This window comes from Bufo gargarizans, chromosome 2 (assembly GCF_014858855.1).
Source record: "Bufo gargarizans isolate SCDJY-AF-19 chromosome 2, ASM1485885v1, whole genome shotgun sequence".
In the NCBI taxonomy this organism is placed as follows: domain Eukaryota; kingdom Metazoa; phylum Chordata; class Amphibia; order Anura; family Bufonidae; genus Bufo; species Bufo gargarizans.
In genome coordinates this window covers 603,471,249-603,493,705 of record NC_058081.1, presented here as the reverse complement: position 1 = coordinate 603,493,705, position 22,457 = coordinate 603,471,249, and the positions used below count along the sequence as shown (strand labels likewise).

The window sequence follows — 22,457 nt, the reverse complement described above, 5'->3', positions numbered from 1 at the left end:
TATTTTAAAAATTGCAAACCAGACACATAATCTAGTACATGACAATCTCTTTCTAACAAAGCTAGAACCAGCCCTGTACCTCACATGGATCCAGAGATCTCTATTCACTGCTCTGATAAATTATGTCAAGCTGGCACCTCAAGGGGAGTGTCCTTTCTGCTGCAGCTCAAGGGGGCGTGTTCTTTCTGCTGCCGCTCTCTCCCCCAATTACAGCTCAGGAGGCAGTTGAAGGATGAAACTGAGCATGTGCGGCCATGTCAGTGAGTCGGACAAAAAACAAACAGCAGGTGGCGATATACAGATACATTTTATTGGATAGCTCAGTGGCTATGCTAAATTTGTAAGTACATGCAATTACAAAAGTATTCAGATCCAGGTGCTGGTTAGAAAATTCGATTATCTATCTACTGTATATCAGCTACAGTATATACCTCATCCAATCCTCTTCTCACTGATATCACTTGTATGGATGGGTCACTGCTCCCCACTGTTAAAACATTATTTGCCTGAAATACTCTGTGCTGCTGGAAGAATGGCTTTAGCTGATGAGAACATAAAAAGAAGTTCTTAGAATGAGCCTCTCCGTTTCTATATCACTTATTGTAATTCTGAGGTCGGATCTTGATTCATCTGGGGATGGTGTAACAATTTATCTGGGAAATATGACAAGGACGTTGAACACATAGCAGCAGCTGCGAGGACATGCATAACAGTAAGCAAGAGTCTGTGTTTCCACTGTGTGGGTGGTATTTTCAGAGGTTTTCAGAGGTGTTGCTGTCGCCGTTGCTCACTTTTCATGCATTTTCCATCATATATATCGTGCTGATGGCGGCTGGAGCTCTGCACGTGGCAGATACCACTCAGGCGAATAATGGGGGATGGAACTTTAACACAGTTATTTATATGTCACTTGCAGACAAAGTCCAGCACAAAAAACGTCTATTGGAATTCAGTGAAGATTCCCAAAAGTTGTGGTTTACTTAACCCTAAACACCTTTGGGGGGTTCTCACCCAGCTTTCTGAGATGGAGATATCAGTACCTACATATTCAGGTTTTCACTCAATAATTTACATAAGTAGTTGTGTTATAGTAGTTACATTCTTGTACTGTACATAGAGAACAATATTATAGCAGTTACATTCTTGTACATAGAGAGCAATATTATAGTAGTTATATTCTTGTACATAGAGAGCAATATTATAGTAGTTATATTCTTGTACTGTACATAGAGAGCAGTATTATAGTAGTATATTCTTGTACATGGGGCCAGTATTATATTAGTTACAGTATATTCTTGTACATAGGAACAGTATTATAGTAGTTATATTCTTGTACATAGGAACAGTATTATAGTAGTTATATTCTTGTACATAGGGCCAGTATTAAAGTAGTTATATTCTTGCACATAGGAGGCAGTATTATAGTAGTTATATTCTTGTACATAGGAGCAGTATTATAATATATTCTTGTACATAGGGGCAGTATTATAGTAGTTATATTCTTGTAAATAGGAGCAGTATTATAATATATTCTTGTACATAGAAGGCATTATTATAGCAGTTATATTCTTGTACATAGGAACAGTATTATACTAGTTATATTCTTGTACATAGGAGCAGTATTATAATATATTCTTGTACATAGGGGCAGTATTATAGTAGTTATAGTCTTGTAAATAGGAGCAGTATTATAATATATTCTTGTACATAGGGGGCAGTATTATAGTAGATATATTCTTGTACATAAGAGCCAGTATTATAGTAGTTATATTCTTGTACATAGGAGGCAGTATTATAGTAGTTATATTTGTGTACATAGAGGCAGTATTATAATAGTTATATACTTGTACATATAAGCAGTATTATAGTACATTCTTGTACATGGGGCAATATTATAGTAATAATATTCTTGTATTTAGGGGCAGTATTATATTAGTTATAGTTCATTTGGGTCCTAAACCAATGTGTAAAACCCATTTAGAACATCCATTAAAGGAGTGAGACAAGAGCTCTTTAGTTTAAGAGATGCAAGATCTTCCACTTATTACCATGTATCTATTCCACTTGCGTATGCTGTGAGCCCTTTCGTGTATGTAAATTTAGCATATTTGTACTTGTCACTGGGCAGAATGCAGAATATTTTCCTATATGAATTAAAAGCTGCAAAGTATCACACGCTATATATGTGACTGACTCACGGGCAATGCAGTTTTGCAAGCCGTATGTATGTATTTTATCAGGTGTTGTCTTGTTTTTTTTAAGGGCCACTATCACCATTATTAAAAAGTACATCTCACAAGTGGTACCAGTGATAGGGGCATATACTGTAGTGCCATGTGCGTGTCAATGCCAACGAGCTAAACCACTGCTGAGTCAAGTCCAGGACTATCATTCGAGTTCGTCATGAGATTGTGGACGTTCTTGTATAAAATACGCCTGCGCCCATTAGCTTGATTGGACAGTATGCTAGCATGAGGTTTTGTCTGTTAGACCGCAGCTTGTGTGAGTGACATATAAACTTGGCTGATAACTTTGATAATGCGCTATTTCTGCTTTGTCTAGTAACCGCTCAGCAGCTCGTGGGGAAGGAAAAAGTTGCTTCTAAAAACAGCTCTAAGTGCTCAATGCAAGGTATATGTGGATATGCAGAATACAGACACAATATTAGTAGAAGAAGATCTGCAGACCTCAACAATGCTACAGGCAATCCTCTTCATTGAGACAAAGTCGGCCCATGTGGAAGAACAAGCCTACAGCCCTTTCGCATGTACTTACACTTTGCCAAGGCCTTGGCATGATTACATGCACAGTGGCTGTAGTCTTGTTCTTCCACATGTGCTGTCTGTTCCTCAATAACGAAGAGGGTTGAATAGGGGCTGCAGTTTCTTCTATCTCTATGGCAATTTGTATTTGTCTACAATTTTGATGCAATCGCAGAGCATCCATTGTAACAAAAGGGGCGAGACCCAGGGTTAACACAATCGCAGATGAATTGATGCATGAGCAGTTTGTGAAGAGATGTGCCAACATTTCTTTGGCGTGCAAGTATACAAACATAAGCATTTGGGCGCTAGCTTAGACATTGGCCTGGTGGAGATTATTATTAAAGGGGTTCTACACTTTGTTTTAACTGATGATCTATCCTCTGGATAGATCATCAGCATCTGATCGGGGTGGTCCGACACCCGGGACCCCCGCCGATCAGCTGTTTGAGAAGGCAGTGACACTCCAGTAGCGCCAGGGCCTTCTCTGTTTACTGCCGGCCCACTGACGTCACGACTAGTATCAACTGGCCTGGGCGGGGCTAAGCTCTGTTCACTTGAATGGAGCTTAGCCCCGCCCACGCTAGTTGATACTAGTCGTGACGTCATTGGGCCAGCAGTAAACAGTGAGAAGGCCGCGGCGCTACTGGAGTGCCGCTGCCTTCTCAAACAGCTGATCTGTGGGGGTCCCGGGTGTCGGACCACCCCCGATTAGAAGCTGATAATCTATCCAGAGGATAGATCATCAGTTAAAACAAAGTGCAGAACCCCTTTAATGGCTGCCATTGTTAGTTTTCCATTGAGGGACACTCACTTACAGGGAGCACTAGCAGGACAGTATGCATTGTAATGAAATGTATATTGTGTATTCATGCCTCTGGAAAGTGCTGTATGTTGATAGATAATGACATCATTAGTTGTATTACAAAAATAGTGACGTCACCACTAGAAACAGTTGAGCGATAATGTCATTATTGTATCAGAGGAGTCATAATAACATCAGTTTGATCAGGAGAGAAGTGATATCGACAGTTATATCAGCAAATTGGTGATGTCATCAGTAGTATAAGAAAAGAGGTGATGTCATGAGTTTGATGAAGAGCGTAGTGATTTTACCACTGAAAACAGAAGATCGGGAGACTGGTCGTGTCGTCAGTTTGGTCAAGAGTATTTTAATACTAGGTAGTATTTTAGTCCATGAAAACAGGAGATTGCTGAAAGTCATCAGTTGCATCAAGATAGTAGTGATGTCATTAGTTGCATCAGGAGAGTGGTGATGTAATTAGTTACATCGGGAGAGCATTGAGGTCATCAGTTGTATCAGGAGAGTGGTGATGTCATCAGTTGCATCCGGAGAGTGGTGATGAAATTAGTTACATCGGGAGACCGTTGAGACCATCAGTTAAATGTGAAGAGTACTGATGTCATCAGTTGCATCTGGAGAGTGGTGATGTAACTCGTTAAATCAGGAGAGGTCATCAGTTGCATATGACGAGCGCTGATGTCATCAGTTGCATCAGGAAATTGGGGATGTAATTAATTACATCGGGAGAGTGTTGAGATCATCAGTCGCATATGGAGAGTGTTGATCAGGTACATGAGGAGAGTGATGATGTCATCACTACATCAAGAGTAGTACTGTCATAAGTTGCATCAGGAGAATGGTGATGTTAGTTGTGTCACAGTGAAAGAAGACAATGAAGGCCTCGGTATAGAGGATTGTGTCAGCGATAAACCTCATCTCCTCCTAACTCGGCTGCTGACATATTGCTGTATGTTTTGTCTTGTCACAACAGCTAGTTGAATTGGGGCCAGGCCGTCTGAGCAGCTGTCGTGTCTCGCACACAATGAAGTGTGTGTTATTTTTGCAGCGAAGGAATAAGAAAGATCTGTGTCCCGCATTGCACCCTGATTATATAACACAGGCCAGGCTAATATGAAGCACAGAACCCGCTCTGTCTACTGGTAGTCACATGTCACTGGGCGCCTATGAAAGAGCCATTTATCATCATGTGACCTGGGCCGCAGATAAAATCACCGTCCCCTCACAGATCTATGTCCCCGTTACCATCCCCTCACATGTGATAGGCCTGGCCTCTAGTCCATCTGTCACCTAGTGGAGCCATTTTGTTTGCTGTCAGTGACATAGCAGTAGAGGCTGCAAAAATTCCTGCAGTTGTTCCTCAGTGAAGGCAGATTTCGAAATATCCTGAAAAATATAGGAGTTAGGGTCCATTCACACTTCCGTAAGTGTTTTGCGGATCCGCAAATTGCGGATCCGCAAAACACGGACACCTGCAATGTGCGATTCGCAATTTGCGGACTGCACATCACAGACACTATAATAGAAAATGCCTTTTCTGGTCCGCAATTGCGGACAAGAATAGGACATGTTCTATTTTTTTCAGGAACGAAATTGCGGATCCCGAAAATGCAGATGCGGATCCAGGAAATGTGGATTTGCATCCGTTCCAGCCCCATTGAAGGTGAATGGGTCTGCAAATTGCGGAACGAATGCGGACCCAAATTACGGACGTGTAAATGGACCCTTATGTAGATGCTCCGGCCTCTACATAAATTAGGCAGACTTTGCACATGTCTACGCTTGCTTCTTTGCTGGCGTAGATTTAGACCATTTTCTATGCCTGAAACTGGCGTGGAAAATGATAAATGAGACAGGCCGGCCCTTCCCCACACACTCCACACACCCTTTTTTGGACCTGGCGTGAGTGTCAAAAAAAGGGGAAAAAGTCACAGAGTGTATCACAAATAAACTTTGCGCCACAATCTGCCACAGATATACGCCAAAAGGCGGTGTATATCTGTTCGTAAAAGACCCTCATAGTGCCTTATGTCAACAATGCATTTGGTACTAGAAAAACAGTTTTGTCAGCAGAGAGGGTCTCAAGCCCCAGTGCAAAATATTGGGCCCCACTTACTGGGGGTATCTTCATACTGGCATTTTCTTTGGTCTCCCTTAGGTGCCAGGGCCTGGGCCGCCCTCTGTATACCTTATGCCCATGAATGCCATTATAAAATATCTGCACAAAAAAAAGTAATCTGTGTCACAAAATGGCACAGCATGATAAACCCAAACTTTTTTTATACTGTTGACCTATCCTCAATCAGTATCTGATCGGTGGGTGTCTGAAACCTGGGCTGTTTGAGGAGGCCATGGTGCTTCGGTCAGTGCTGTGGCCTCCTGACAGCTCACCAGGCACAGCGCCATACATTGCATAGTGGACAGGCTTGGTATTGCAGCTCAGACCCATTCACTTCTATGGGGTTGAGCTGCTCCTAGGCCACATGACCGATGAACGTGTTGTCACAGGCCTAGCTGAGAGAAGGCCGCGGCACGCACAGGAAATAATTTCTGAAGCTGAAAATCAGTTCCATTCATCTGAATGGGGCTGTTTGGAGAGCAAGCACATGGTGACTGGAAAAGATTTTCTGCAACAAAATCTGCCAAGTGTGAAGGCGCTCTTATTCACTGAATGCATTTTGCACTACAAAATATTTGCCATTGTAAAGCATTTCACATGTTTTCACCTTTATTCTTTAATATTAGACCTCCAGTTTCGCCGCTGCAGGGACTTCACGCTTTCCTCTTGTCTCGCTCAAAATTTTCAGTTTCACGTATTAATTTGTAGAGCCGTTCTGCTTGACCTAGTTTCCCGGTGAATTATTTTACTGCCCTGAGAGCCTAACGTCCTCGGTCTGGTAAATATTTAACAACTGGATTATTTGGGAGATTGTAGGAAGTAATAGAGGAGCGACAGGTGGTAGTATCGGGAAGGTGCAGGGTTTATGGCGGTCATAGATCAAAAGGCCCAGTGCAGACTAGAGTATGAATATAGTGTCTCTACATAATGGAAAATCTTTGGCGAGAGCCCTGATCAAAATAGCGTGCAACCTATGAAGTGAGATACAAGACATGGGGGGTAAGGGTCTTAACCATAGGAGCTTACAATCTGTAAGTTTTAAGGGGGAGATGCAAGTGGTGGATGAGGAGTATGAAAGTGATGGGTTTCAATAGTCTAATTGGGATAGCTTAAAGGGGAGTTCCAGTCTGTACATCCACAGGATATGCCGTTATTAGATGCAGATCCCGCGTCTCATGGGCGCTGTACCTCTCTCCATTCATTTCTATGAGAGTTCTAAAAATAGATGAGGGTGCTTGACTACTTCCGAATGCCCATAGAAATAAATAGAGTGAGCCACACATGAGCTGCCCCCTCTCCATTCACTAGACAGGGCCCTGTTCTTGAGATAGATAAAGGTCCCAGAGGTGGGACCAGCACCTGTCGGACATTTATAGCATATCCTGTGGAAATACCTATTTAAGTACATGGACCTGGATTCTAGATGTACACGAGGAAAGGTTGCATTTGGAAATGTTATCTAATTATCATGTAGTACAGTAGATGCTGTGAATTAAAACGATCTTTCACCATGATGGATTCCCTTTACTATCATTTATATCCTATATCATTTATTACAGGCTATCTTACACTTAAATTATTTCTCCAGGCCTGTACCTAAAATTCCTCTCTCAGCTCACCTGTGGAGAGAATACACTTTCAGCCGTACCTACCCTTCTGTCGCTCTGCCGATTCTGCGATCCCCGCTGGGATCATGTGACCACCTGACTGGCTACCGGCTGTCCCTCTGATGTCCCAACCAGATGTGCACCTGTGTCCTTCTGTTCAGCTGCATCTACATCATGTTCATGTACCTGAACAGGAAGAAAGAGGAGCACATCTAGTCAGGACATCAGACCAAGTACCCGCAGCCAGTCGGGTAGGAGGGTTCACATGGTTTCAGCCGGGTTAGCGGAATCCGATGGAGTGACGGAAGGATAAGTACTGCTGGAAGTGTATATTCTCTGTAAGCTGTAAGAGGCATTTAGGGTACAAGCCCAGAGAGCCCCTTTAAAGGGGTTGTCTGGGTTCAGGGCTGAACCCGAACATAACCCCTTCTTCCCTTCTTCATGCTCCGATGCTCTCCCTTGCCCTGCTAGGTGGAGGCTTCCGCCTAGAAGTGTATCTGGGGATCTCACCAGCACTAATGTAAAACCGCTAGGGCAGCGCTAAAGCCCGCCCCTCAGTGCTGGTGACGTTACCAGGAACACTGCTAGGAAGAAGCCTCCACCTAGCAGTGCAAGAATGTAAACAAAAAAGCCCTTGCCCTGCGTGATACGGCGCATGAAATGGGAGAGCATTGGAGCATTAAATGCTCTGATGCTAATCTCAGAGGGGCTGAGTGGGGGAAGAAGGGGTTATGTCCGGGTTCAGCTCTGAACCTGGAAAACCCCTTTAAGAATTGTACAATATTATAAAAACCTGGCTGTTTTCATCCAAAAATATAAGCACACCTGTCAACCAATTGCATGTGGTACTGTAGCTCAGCCCTGATCACTTCAGTGGAGCTGAGCTGCCGTACAAGACACAACCATTGTATACCTGTGGCGCTGTTTCTGGATAAAAGCCATGTTTTTCTAACCGTTTTCCCTCTTATTTAATTGCACATATTTGTATTTTTAGGCTGAAGGCATTAGCCTCTACAGGAGGGAGAAGCGTCCAAGCTGCTTGTGATTGGTGAGTACTAGATTTTTTATGAGCTCTGACCATGAAACTGGTGTTACAATAAGCTCCACCCCTAATAAGACTAAATCCCTCCCATTCTCTGACAGCCGCACCTCCCTGAGGGCTTATTACACGGTTTTTGTAGGTCATCAGCTGTCATTCTTGTTTTCCAGGCTCTTCTCACATGTAGACGATCCCTTCTTGGACGACCAACTGCCTCGGGAATATGTACTATACCTGCGACCGATGGGCCCACTCGCCCAGAAACTCTCAGACTTCTGGCAACAATCCAAGCAGCTGTGTGGGAAGAACAAGGCACATAACATATTCCCGCACATCACGCTCTGCCAGTTCTTTGTGGTAAGTCACATGCAGGAGCACAACAATTAAGAGTAGGGGCTCATAGCCAAACAAGTGATTGCTGATCGTTAACTAGCCCCCCACTTCAGAGGGTTTGCTGGGTCCTATAGTGACTGCCACCCCAGAGGAGCACTCCTAGGTCTATAAAGCTTTTTTCATTGTTCTGTATGTTTTTATATATTTTGGGGAACCTTTATTAAGGAAGAAAAAAAACGATAGAAGATGAATGGGTCACTCAATAAGCAAAATCACAAAACATACATAATTTTTATTGAAAATTTCACAAAGACATGATTAGCACAAAACCACAGGACATTCAAAAACATTAAAAACCAAAAGGACCGATGGTGGGTGGTCGGTGTACAATAATAAAGTGCAAGTGCAATATTAATGGTCAGCATTGATAGTAAAAATTGGTATGACCAAACAATTTAGGCTCAATAATAAATAATATCCAAATTCATGTCTCAATACATCAAAACCACATTGCCATATCAGTGATGTCACATAACGCACACCGCATGAAGTACATAAAGCATAAGGGCAACAGAATATCATGAGCACATAACCGATACTGACCAACCGAACTAAGACGCCGAAGACGAACACCACCAGTCCACTCCCCAACGCCCGTTTCGCGTTAGCTTTTTCAAGGGGGTACTTGTAAAAAGCTAACTACTGAGATGGACTGGTCATCTGATCTCAGATTGCACCCCGCAGTTGGGCATTGCAGAGAAATATTGAAAGTGATTGCACACCTGTAGTCATTTGGGGCACATATCTAAAGAAAGAGACTCTGGGAGAACTGCTATCATAGCCATCCTTATACACAGCCTGTAGAAAAGTCTACTCCATGAAATACCTGACCACTGTGCCTACTGCTTGTATCTGCACTGTGACACCCATCATCTATTCAGTAAAAGACTGACCTTATTTTACTAGAATCAAACCGGCCTGGTCATTGGTCTCCACATCTCATTGGGTCACCTATACTCTTCTCCCTTGCACCCGCTACCCATTCACTTTACATCAAAGGCACCCCAGGTCACCACCTGGCAGGAAACCCCAAAGTTCAAAGTGTGTTCTGAGGGGAAGAAGGGTTGTACCCCTCCAACAACTGCACGCCTGGAGCAGGGATTAGCCACCGTGAGGACTACAACCATCCTTATCACCACTGCCCCCACTCCCATCCTGCCACTCTCGCTGGTGTGCTGGAACAGCCCCAGCAGCCATGTGCAGTTCCTGCATATGTCGCCGCTAAGGCCATTGATTGTCTGGCAGTGGTGAGGTGCATGTAGCTGGTGCATCACACATCCGTTCTGGCAGGGACAAAGTGGTGATGCTGAAACTGAGAGACTCTCACCAGTCTTTTTTATATCTTTTAGATTTTTACAACATGCCTGGCCCCTGTAAAAAAAAATCTAGATCTTGGACAACCCCTTCAAACCCACCCAGACCTTGTATTAGGCTGTTAGCTTATACCTACAATGATACATTGTACCAACTGTAGCTGTGTGAGAAGAATTAGGTCCAGCATCATTCTCGGAAGCAAGCATAGATCTTGAAAACTGTAATAAATTGAAACAAAGTACTATGTATAAGAAAGTCGCCAAGCTTTTCATTATGCAATGATTGGGCTTTACCATTCTGTAAGACTAGACTGGTCCTCGTGGAAGCTCCCATGAAGGTGCAAAGAGAGGGTCATTTACAAAAGTGGCACATTTTTGTGCAAACAGCAGATTTTTTGCCATTTCTCCGATGCTTTCGACAAATAAAAAAAAAAAAGAGGATGGAGTTTAGTGAAAGGGAGCGTGTCCACTACAGCCGGACACATTTGATGTAATTTACTCAAGAAATTGCGTCAGATTTATTAAGAGGCACTTAATGAATTGGTCGCATTTTACCTCCGTGGGCTTTTTTTTCTAGGAATGGCATGTGAAGCGCCAGTCTTTAGTAAATGACCCCCAGAGTTTCTTCATGGATGGTTTTCTGCTGTGTAAAATGGCTTCCAGCGTGGCACCTTTTCCCGCACATTCTTGTGAGTCACACAATCTGACACATAGTTGTTGACAAAAGTAACAGGTTACAGCAGAGATGTTACACCATGAGCATGGGCATGACAGATTTCCATGACAGGATCTGATAAACTGAGGATAGGAAGATATAGATCACAGCCACTGAGGCAGCAGTGTTATTGGCAGGAATACATTTTACCATTCATCCTCCTGAATTAAATGCCAGAACCTCAGTGAAGACTGACACGTGCACAGGTAGAGCAGAGTTCAAGGGGTATGGGTGGAGTATAGGTTTGTATAAAAAATAAAAATATTGCGGTTAGAAATTTTCCATTATTTCAAATCCAGAATTAATATTGTCCTGGTTGGATATAACGCTTGACCTCTGGGGTGACCACAGAGCCACTGCCACAATGGGGCATAACTTGGATGTCAACATAACCGCCAACATGTGTCTATATCAAATGCTGATACTATACACTATTAGGCCCCATGCACACGGCCGTGTTTCACGGCCGTGTGCAGGCCGTGGAACCGCGGCCTGGATCCCTCCTGAGAGCAGGAGCGCACGGCGTCACTGGTTGCTATGACGCCGTGCGCTCCCTGCTGCCGCCGCAATACAGTAATACACTGGTATGATCTATAAGTCAGTGGGGGACGGATCCTTTTTGAATTGCACCATATTGTGTCAGTGAAAAACGGATCCGTCCCCATTGACTTACATTGTAAGGACGGATCAGTTTGGCTCCGCATAGTCAGACGGTCACCAAAACGCTGCAAGCTGCGTTTTAGTATGTGTAAAAAAACCGCAACGGAGACCAAACGCAGCCAAATTGACGCATTTAGAACGGATCCTTATCCATTCAGAATGCATTGGGGCTAAACTGATCCGTTTTGGGACGCTTGTGAGAGCCCTGAAACGGATCTAGCCTTTGTTGATATTCCCTATTATTTTCTATATTTTATAAGGCAATGCCCCCTTGTTGGGCAACTCATCTGTGCTGTCTGCGTAGAGGCGCTGTCCATAAAATGGCTGCTGATGGATCAGACACATCACTCACCTCCTCCATTCACATACACCGTACATGCGCTAACCTCAGAACAGTGCAGGAGCAGCTGGCAGGTGCAGTGTATTTGAATGGAGCGACTGAGTGATTTGCCTGGTCACATGACCCTCCATCATCAGCCATTTTATCTATAGGACCCCTGTGCGGACAGCACAAAAGACTTGGTCAGTAAGGGGGCATACCTTATGAAATATAGCAAATGGTGTCAACAAAGGCTATATTAGTGCCATATAGTCATCGTACATACACACTCATCAACAGCAGCCAGAAAGTGACCAACCCTTTAAAGAGAAAGTGTATTTTTTCGCATAGCAGACAATCACCACACAGCTTTCATTTTTTCAAGAGCAGAATGCTAAATGAAAGCTGTGCTGTGATTGGTCGCTATAGGCGGTAAAGACAGTTTCTCTTTTAGTCAGGTTCATAAATATGCTATGCACTCAGGGCATCATTCTGCAAGTTATTGCTTTCTTACGGATGGAAAATTGGCTCTGAGGTTTTGAGGCCTGGGAAGCGTTGCTAAGGCACAAAATGAGCCACTTTGGAATTATTTTTCTAATAGAAATGTACGATTTCAGTAATTAAAGGGGTTGTCGAGGCTTTTAATATGATAACCTATCATCAGGATAGGTCATCAAAATTAGATTGCCGTGGTCCGACACCCGGCACCCCCGCTGATCGCCTGTGTGAAGAGACGGCACAAGCAGTGTGCACGTGCAGTCTCCCTTCTCTTTTCCTGTCCGCTGCTGCGGTCCCATAGACATACAGTGGCGAGCAGGAAGAGATACTACTGCGTGCGCTGTCTCCTCATACAGCTGATCGGCGGGGTGCCTGGTGTCAGACCGCCGCTGATCTGATATTGATCAATAGAAAAAGCCTGGGCAACCTCTTTAAAGTATATTACAAAAACACTACACTTTAAAGGGGTTTCAGGAGAACTAAGAAAATGAAAATACTTAAATATTACTTATAATATAAGTTGAGGCCTGGGAAGCGTTGCTAAGGCACAAAATGAGCCACTTTAGAACTATTTTTCTAATAGAAATGTACGATTTCAGTAATTAAAGGGGTTTTATTTATAAATTTAATCATTTATAACTTATTATAAATATATTCCCAAATACCTTTACTTAGTTATAATGGCTCGTATTGTCTACGGAGCAATCATCAGGGGAAATAAAATGGCCGCTGTCCTATTAGTACACCTATATATGCTAAAGAGCTGCATCATCCTATTCTCTGCTTCTCTTGTCAGGGATTATGATCCTGAATACAGTTTAATATGATCTTCAGCTGAATCTCTGTAGAAATGGAGTTCATGAGGAGACATGAAGTACAGAAAGGAGGTGGGGATATGGTAATGAGCAGCAGCACTTGTATGCAGTCTCCATTACCACAGTCTGTCCTGTCCGTCCTCTCTGTACTTCATGTCTCCTCATGAAATCCATTCCTAGATAAATTCAGCTAAAGATCTTATCATCTGTATCCAGGGTCATAATCCTTGACTTGTAGAGCAGAGAGGAGGATGTGTGATTAGGACAGCGACCATTTTGTTTCTCCTAATGATTGCTCCCTAGACAAAAAGAGCCATTATAACTGATGAAAGGTATTTAAAAAATATATTTATAATAAAGTAATAATTAAGTATTTTCATTTTCTAAATTCCCAGAGAACCCCTTTAAGTTACTCCACTAGAGTTTGTCATGTGGTTTTTCCTGGTAGGTAGGACTTGCTCGGCCATTGAGAGTACATTGCAGCCTCGTGTAAACCAGCAGCCTGGGATTTTCCTTTAAGAACAGCATCTGGTTTCCATTGATCTTGTTGTGGTAATTGAATCTGAAGCGTCCAGCAGCAGATAACACGATTACGTCGTGCTGATATTTGTGCTTTGTTTCTGTCCAGTGTGAAGATAAAGACGTGGACGCGCTGTGTGAAGCTTTACAGACGACCGTATCCCGCTGGAAATCCAAATTTCCTAATCCCCTGCCCCTGGAGCTCTACACATCCTCAAACTTCATCGGCCTCTTTGTAAACGAGGAGTGCGCCGAAGTTCTCAAGAAATTTGCAACGGATTTTGCTGAAGAAGCTTTGATGAAAACGGGTGAGAAGACTATGTTCTCATTCAGATAGAATAGCATCAAAGAATTGGCCCATTGTATAATCAATATGTGCCCTTGCCTACTGACCCCTAGTCAATGTTGATCCTTCATGTACCCCCTATGCCTGGCTCCAAAGTCACTCCCATCTGAAAAAAATAGCCCCTTTGCTTGGACTATTGTGTCTTAAAGAGCTTGTCCTAATAATAATATTCCACAGTTTTCAAACCAGCGTCTGGATCTGAATACTTTTGTAATTGCATGTAATTAAAAATGTATTATAGCTACTGAGTTATTCAATGAAATCTATCTGTGTAGCGCCACCTGCTGTTTGCTCCTTTTCTAATTTCTCAGTCCTGCTCACTGAAAATGCCGCACATGCTCAATTCCATCCTTCAAGTGCCAATAGCTGCAGCAGACAGGCTTCTGAGAAAGGACACGCCCCTAAGCTGCCAGCTTGAATTGGTGCAATTAGAACAATGAATGGGTAGAGCTCTGGATCCATGTGAGGTACAGGGTTCGTTCTAGCTTTGTTAGAAAGAGGTTGTCATGTCCCATATAATGTTAACGCTCTTAAATGTACTTATTATGGAGGTGCTGGTTCGTTTGTTTTTCTTCCCATATAATGTCTGATTTTCATTTTTTATATTAATCATTGATTAACTCCTTTAAATGGGTTCTCCAAGAATTAAGAAAATGAAAATACTTAAATGTTGCTTTATTATAAATATATCCCTAAATAACATTCTTTAGTTATAATGGCTCGTTTTGTCTGGCGAGCAATCATCAGGGAAATTAAAATGGCTGCCATCCTATACAGTATTGTACACACAAAACCTATCCTAATCACATGGGAGGAAAAGTTACTTCATAACACTGAGCTAAAGAGCCGCCTCATCCTCCTCTCTGTTCAAATTGTCAGGGATTATGATTCTGAATACATCTAAGATCTTCAGTGGAATCTCTCTAAGAATGGAGTTCATGAGGAGACATGAAGTACAGAGAGGAGGTGGGGATGTTGCAAATGAGAACCAGCACTTGTATGCAGTCTCCATTACCACAGTCTGTTCTGTCCGTCCTCTGTACTTCATGTTTCCTCATGGACTCAATTCCTGCAGAGATTCAGCTGAAGATCTTATCAGCTGTATTAAGGATCATAATCCCTGACAAGCAGAGCAGAGAGGAGAATGAGGCAGCTCTTTAGTTCCGTGTTGTGAGGTAACTTGTCCTCCTGTGTGATTAGGACAGGTTTTGTGTGTACTAATAGGACGGTGGCCATTTTATTTCTCCTAATGATAGCTCCGTAGACAAAATAAGCCATTATAACTAATGAAAGATATTTAGGAATATTTTTATAATAAAGTAATATTTAAGTATTTTCATTTTCTTAATTTCCTTTAAATGGCAGGTACAGGTGCCAATTGCCCTTTACCAGAATACCAGTTTGGTGTGGATCATTGCTGGACCCCGACCCCTTCTTCCAGGTTCTCATAACATGGCTTTTGATAGTCAAGCAGAAGCCCGTTAATCAAGAATTTCAAAAACAAAATTCAGGGGAATAGTTATAATTCACAAGGCCTCATAGCAAAATAACAAAAGGCCCCACCACTTAGAGAGGTTATCCAAGACAAAAAAAAAATGTCCCCATCTGCCAGGCCCTCACAATTAAGATACTTACCTGGCTTCCCTCTCCCTGCGCTGTTCCTGGTCCCTGCACCGCCACTGCAGCTTCCCCCCGTGCGCAGATAAAAACATCCGGTGTCGGAGGGGAGCAGCCAATGGCAGGCGGAGACGGGGACGAGCCTCCCTAGCTTCGTAGGTGACGCTAGGAAGGCTCATGCCCATCCCCGCCTGCCATCGGCTTCTCCCCCCCCAACAAGGATGTTTTCATCCACACACGGGGAGAAGTGGCAGTGGTGGAGCGGGGACCAGGAACTGTGCGGGAAGCCAGGTAAGTATATTCATTGTGAGGGACCCAGCATATGGTGGACTTTTTTTATAGTCCTGGATAACCCCTTTAACCTCTTCAGGACACATGACGTACGCTTTTACCTGTGGTTGCGGCGGTGATCGGCGTTGCCATCGGGTCCCGATGCGGCTGTAGGGGGGACCCGATGGCATGGAAGGCAGCGCGATGCCTTCCTTAGGCATCGCGCTGCCTTCCGGTGACGAGCCTGTGAGATCCAGCCCCCTGGATTTCACAGGCCGGAAGCTGTATGAGTAATACTCACTGTATTATTCACACAGACAATGCATTCCAATACAGAAGTATTGGAATGCATTGTAAAGGGATTAGACCCCCAAAAGTTGAAGTCCCAAAGTGGGACAAAAAATTAAGTGAAAAAAAGTTGAAAAAATAATTTTTTTCCCCCCCAAAAGCCAAAAGTTTCAAGTAAAAATAAACAAAAACGTCATTTTCCCCAAATAAAGTTAAAAAAAATTGGTAAAAAATAGGGGGAAATAAAAAAGTATACATATTGGGTATCGCCGCCTCCGTATCGACCGGCTCTATAAACATATCACATGACCTAACCCCTCAGATGAACACTGTAAAAAATAAAAAATAAAAACTGTGCTAAATAAACCATTTTTTGTCACCTTACATCACAAAAAGTACAACAGCAAGCGATCAAAAAGACGTTTGCCCACCAAAATAGTACTAATCTAACCATCACCTCATCGCACAAAAAATGAGCCCGTACCTGAGACAATCGCCCCAAAAAACAAAAAAACTATGGCTCAAAATATGGAGACACTAAAACATCATTTTTTTATTTTAAAAAAGCCGTAAATAATTTAAAATAAAAACTGTGCTAAATAAACCATTTTTTGTCAACTTACATCACAAAAAGTGTAATAGCAAGCGATCAAAAAGTCACACGCACCCCAAAATAGTGCCAATGAAACCATCATCTCATCCCGCAAAAATCATACCCTACCTAAGATAATTGCCCAAAAACAGAAAAAATTATGGCTCTCCGACTATGGAAACACTAAAACATGATTTTTTTTGTTTCAAAAAAGAAATCGTTGTGTAAAACTTACATAAATAAAAAAAAAGTATACATATTAGGTATCGCCGTGTCCGTGACAACCTGGTTTATAAAAATACCACATGATCTAACCTGTCAGATGAATGTTGTAAATAACAAAAAATAAAAACGGTGCCAAAACAGCTATTTCTTGTTACCTTGCCTCACAAAAAGTGTAATATAGAGCAACCAAAAATCACATGTACCCTAAACTAGTACCAACAAAACTTCCACCCTATCCCGTAGTTTCTAAAATGGGGTCACTTTTTTGGAGTTTCTACTCTAGGGGTGCATCAGGGGGGCTTCAAATGGGACATGGTGTCAAAAAAACCAGTGCAGCAAAATCTGCCTTCCAAAAACCGTATGGCATTCCTTTCCTTCTGCGCCCTGCCGTGTGCCCGTACAGTAGTTTACGACCACATATGTGATGTTTCTGTAAACTACAGAATCAGGGCCATAAATATAGGGTTTTGTTTGGCTGTTAACCTTTGCTTTGTAACTGGAAAAAAAATATTAAAATGGAAAATCTGCCAAAAAAGTAAAATGTTTAAATTGTATCTCTATTTTCCATTAATTCTTGTGGAACACCTAAAGGGTTAACAAAGTTTGTAAAATCAGTTTTGAATACCTTAAGGGGTGTAGTTTCTTAGATGGGGTCACTTTTATTGAGTTTCTACTCTAGAGGTGCATCAGGGGGGCTTCAAATGGAACATGGTGTCAAAAAAACCAGTCCAGCAAAACCTGCCTTCCAAAAACCATATGGCATTCCTTTCCTTCTGCGCCCTGCCGTGTGCCCGTACAGCAGTTTACGACCACATATGAGGTGTAGTTTCTAGAATGGGGTCATTTTTGGGTGGTTTCTATTATGTAAGCCTCACAAAGTGACTTCAGACCTAAACTGGTCCCTAAAAATTGTTTTTTTTTAAATTTCAGAAAAATTTCAAGATTTGTGTAATGACCGGCATCACGCACAGGGAGGGAAAAGGGGAAACCCTGCCCAAGGGAGAGGGAAAGGTGGTGACCCCTGACTCACCTTGCGGCTGGCACCTGACTGCCCTGACGTCCCTAGACGGGTTCCTCACCCGTGCGGCGATCACGTGCCTAAACCCTGGCTTTCCCTAAAATGAGCCCTAGATAGTGAACGGGCCGGTGGGATCGCTAGTCCGCACCACTGACACTAAGAGGGACACACTAGGGAGAGGACAGACAATACAGACAAACACATAAACCCAGGTGGGCGACCACAGCAGACCACAAAGGTCCAACAGGGATCCGGAGGGAAACGTTCTGGACCAACAACCAGAGAACGCAGCAACACCGCTCCAGTGGGTCAGTATAGAAGTCCAGGCAGGAAGCTCTATATCTGGCAACCAGAGAAGTGTGAGAGGGGAATATAAGGAGGTTGGGAGTGCTGGACAAGGAACAGCTGAGGAGAAGGAGCTACGGATCCCTGAGTGAGCCAAAAAGGGTTGCAAAGCAAATCCAGAAAGCTACTATAAGGAAACAGCCCTATCTTACATAGAGTGCGCAGTCAACTGCTGCGATTTCCTGACCCCGGGTATAACGGAGTCAGGCGTGGTTCTTGACACCGTCGTGACAATTTGCTTCTAAACTTCTAAGCCTTGTAACATCCCTAAAAAACAAAATATCATTCCCAAAATGATCCAAACATAAAGTAGACATATGGGGAATGTAAAGTAATTCTTTTTGGAGGTATTACTATGTATTATGGAAATAGAGAAATAGAAATTTTTGGTAAATTTGGTATTTTTTTTATAAATAAAAATTATTCTTTTTTACTTAATTTTACCAGTGTCATGAAGTACAATATGTGACGAAAAAACTATCTCAGAATGGCCTGGATAAGCCTTTTAAAGTTATAAAGTTTTAAAGTTATTACCACTTAAAGTGACACTGGTCAGATTTGCAAAAAAATGGCCTGGTCCTTAAGGTGAAATAAGGCTGTGTCCTAAAGGGGTTAAGGGTTTGCAATTGCATGTAATAAAAAATGTAGCATAGCCAGTGAATTGTTCAATAAATGCATCTGTAAGGCGCCACCCTTTGTTTGTTCTTTTTCTTATTTCTTTGTCCTGTTCACTGAGATGGCCACACATGCTCAGTTTCATCCTTTACCTGCCTCCTGAGCTGTGATAGGCAGAGCATGGACACGCCCCTTTAGCTGCAGCAGATAAGACACTCCCCTTGAGCTGGCAGGTTGATATAAATCTAGCAGATCAATGAATGGGGAGATCTCTGGATCCATGTGAGGTACAGAGTTGGTTCTAGCTTTGTTAGAAAGAGACTTTGAGACATAACCGCTTTAAGTAAATAAGAATATTAAAATAGCAGCCACCATATTGTTATTCCCCACAAAAAAGTACAATGTTTTTGCTCCTGATTGGGCCACCCCAACCTCTGGGCCCCAAAGCATGCACTATGGCTATATTTACGTCCATGAAAAAATTATCTTTATGTTATGAAACATCTTTCCTAAAAATTATTATGGTCCTGGGGGTTCAAAGATGGGGCACACTTAAAAATGTGCTCACTGGAATTACCCCTAAAGGGGTTATCCAGGAATTACTATTGATGACCTATCCTGAATGACCTCCTGGACCCTGTATGTTTTCAGATGTTCGGGTGGAGCCACACAAGAAGCAGTTACATGTGACGTTGGCGTATCACTTCCAAGCCAATCACCTGCCCACTCTGGAAAAACTGGCTCAGAACATCGACTTGAACCTGGGATGTGACTGGGTGGCGACAATATTTTCCAGAGACATCCGATATATCAATCATGAGGTAACACAAAGACCATTAACCTTAAAATGAAAAGAACCCCCAAAATACAAATCAAGTCCAATCACAAATAGGTATATGGCACTGGCAGCTTCTTGGTCATATCTGTGTCTGGGAAAGCTGAGTGAAAACCAATATGGCTGCCATTCCAGCTTAAAAGACCATGACACATAAAGCATTTGACATACTGATAACTAAAGCGTATCCTCTGCCTGCAAGGCAATCCATGCCTGTTTCAATTCCTCTTCTGATGGTTTGTTACAATGTATCAGTACAAGTGAAATGTATTACTCTGGAGGAACAACACCTCAGCATTGGGTCTTTACAGGTTTGTGGCCTCAGTTGTATTTGTTGCTCAGCAGGTTATGTTCTCCTTTGTTCAGACGTTGCAGGTTGTGTACCCGTATCTACCACAAAACGATGACGAACTGGAGCTGGTGCCTGGCGATTTTGTCTTCATGTCCCCCACAGAACAGACCAGCACCAGTGAAGGTTGGATTTACGGCTGGTCGCTTGCCACTGGATGTTCAGGCCTCTTACCTGAAAACTATGTGACAAAGGCCGATGAATGTGGCACCTGGGTATTTCATGGGTAAGAGAACCTACCCCTTACTTACCGGGGATATCTGTGGTCGTGCTTGTATCCTGTGTGTTTGACATTACATGATACAATGTATGAGCTGCTGTGCTACACTGTGTTCTACAGGTCATACTCGCTCCTTAATATGCTGAGCGCTATCTCATACCCTCTCAGCGATGGAGTCCTGGACAGACGACAAGATGACCAGGGACTGGTGGACGCTGCGTCACTCACCATTATCTGCCCGCCCATGCAAGTATGTACTGCAACTTATCACAATGTAGCACATGTTGATTATTGGTCAGCAGTAAGACATGGGGGTCAGCACTCTATATACGTTACACACAACTCTGCTACATCCTGGGTAACATAGTAACCGGCTCTCTTAGGAGGGATCCGACAATGCTCTATAGAAACACCCAGCTCTCCCAACAGTTCCATTCTTCTGACTGACTATTGGATTTACTGGACCCCTGAACATCTTTGAATCATCACATTTCTAACCCAAACATGAAGGAGAAAAGTTTCCAGCAGCACAGAGGATTTCAGGGCAGATCTTTTGGGAGATCACTGATTGAGGGTTATATAGTGAAAGAGGCAGGGTTCAGTAGCAGAGTATGTAAGAGGAGTGTGCTAATTGAAAGGAGGAATCAGAGACAGATAAGTAAGAAAAGGAACAGGTTCCTAAGCAGCACAGAGTATGTCAGGAGAGCAGCGTGTACTGAGAAATACAATACATAGTGGAAAAAGCAATGGTACAGAGTATGTCAGGAGGGGATTGTGCGATCTTGTCCACTATGTGGCCATGTGTGAGGACAGGGCCTCCTGTGTTCATATTGTGGACATTTCCTGTCTAAACAGGGCTTGTCTTGAGGCCTTGGCTGCGTTTCTGACTATAGGGCCCTAAGGAGTTAAATATTCCAGCCGCCGTCTTTCTGTTGCTGAGCACATTCATAAATAATCCCAGATATAAGATCTGTAGAAGGAGAGACAGATGAGGAGGCCGAGACAATGTGGAAGGAAACAGCTAAATGAAGTGAAGACGGCGGCAGATAATTACAGCTCAGAGATAATGCTGCAGTCATCAGCCGAGCAGTCGGCTCTCACCGCCATTGTCCCAATGTCACTGTGCTCAGCTGTGAGTTGGTACGGGCTCTGTCACACCTATAAAAATGCACAAGATCTCACAAGTGATACCTTCTGTGCTTCGTGACCAATACAAAGCTGGTGACATCATAGCTGGTAACATTGTAACTATAAAAAAATAACTGGTAACATAATAACAGGCGATATAATAACTGGTAACATACTTACTGGTGACATCATAGTAGACAAAATAATAACTGGTGACATCATTACAGGACATATAATAAGTGGCAATATCATAACAGGTGATATAATAACTTGTGACATCATAAGAGGTGCTATAATAATTGGCGATATAACAGGCAATATAATTACTGGTGGTGACGTGGTAACAGGTGACAAAATAACTGGTATTTTAATAACTGGTGACATCATAACAGGCCATATAATAACTGGTAAAATCATAACAGGTGCTATAATAACTCGTGACATTATGAGGTTCTATAATAACTGGCGATATAACAGGCAATATACCGTAATAACTAGTGACACCATGGCAGGTCATATTATAACTGGTGACATCATGGCAGGTCATATTATAACTGGTGACATCATGGCAGGCCATATTATAACTGGTGATATAATAACTTGTGACATAATAACAGGTGATATGATAACTGGTAATAAATGAACTGGTAACATAGTAACTGATTAACTAGTAATACAGGGTGGCCCACAAAAAAGTAGCCCTCCTCCAGTGGTAGTATGACAAGATGAATGAGCAAGTGGATTTTAATATTTTTTTTATTTCCCAGAAGTCACAAAAGCTGATGGTCCCCGTTCACGTCTATGCATCTTTGGGCACGTCTGATTCTGTTGGCTGATTCCACTTCTGTGATGCTGCAGAAGAAAAAAATGTCAAGCTTTTTTTCCAACAAGATGGGGCAATGCGCTACACCTCATGGCTCTCACTGCCACAGGTTCATGAAAGCGAACTGTGAGCAAGGGGTTATGGCCACCGCGTTCCCCAGACTTGTCCACATGAGATTTTTATCTCTGGGGAAATGTAAAACAG

General features: G+C 42.8%; 1 protein-coding gene across 5 annotated transcripts in view; it reads left to right on the top strand.

The window, feature by feature from the left end:
- Positions 1-22,457, top strand: part of UBASH3B (ubiquitin associated and SH3 domain containing B) — a 135,020-nt gene that overhangs the window by 88,168 nt on the left and 24,395 nt on the right. For 3 of the 5 annotated variants that reach the window (XM_044281963.1, XM_044281962.1, XM_044281960.1), the window contains exons 2-7: positions 8,306-8,359; positions 8,521-8,707; positions 13,692-13,890; positions 19,550-19,719; positions 20,100-20,308; positions 20,423-20,552. In XM_044281963.1, the coding sequence (XP_044137898.1) occupies positions 8,306-8,359; positions 8,521-8,707; positions 13,692-13,890; positions 19,550-19,719; positions 20,100-20,308; positions 20,423-20,552 (949 nt within the window). Of the gene's footprint in view, positions 1-687; positions 713-2,562; positions 2,632-8,305; positions 8,360-8,520; positions 8,708-13,691; positions 13,891-19,549; positions 19,720-20,099; positions 20,309-20,422; positions 20,553-22,457 lie in introns of those variants that run through there. The other 2 variants (XM_044281964.1, XM_044281965.1) reach the window with 2 other exon arrangements.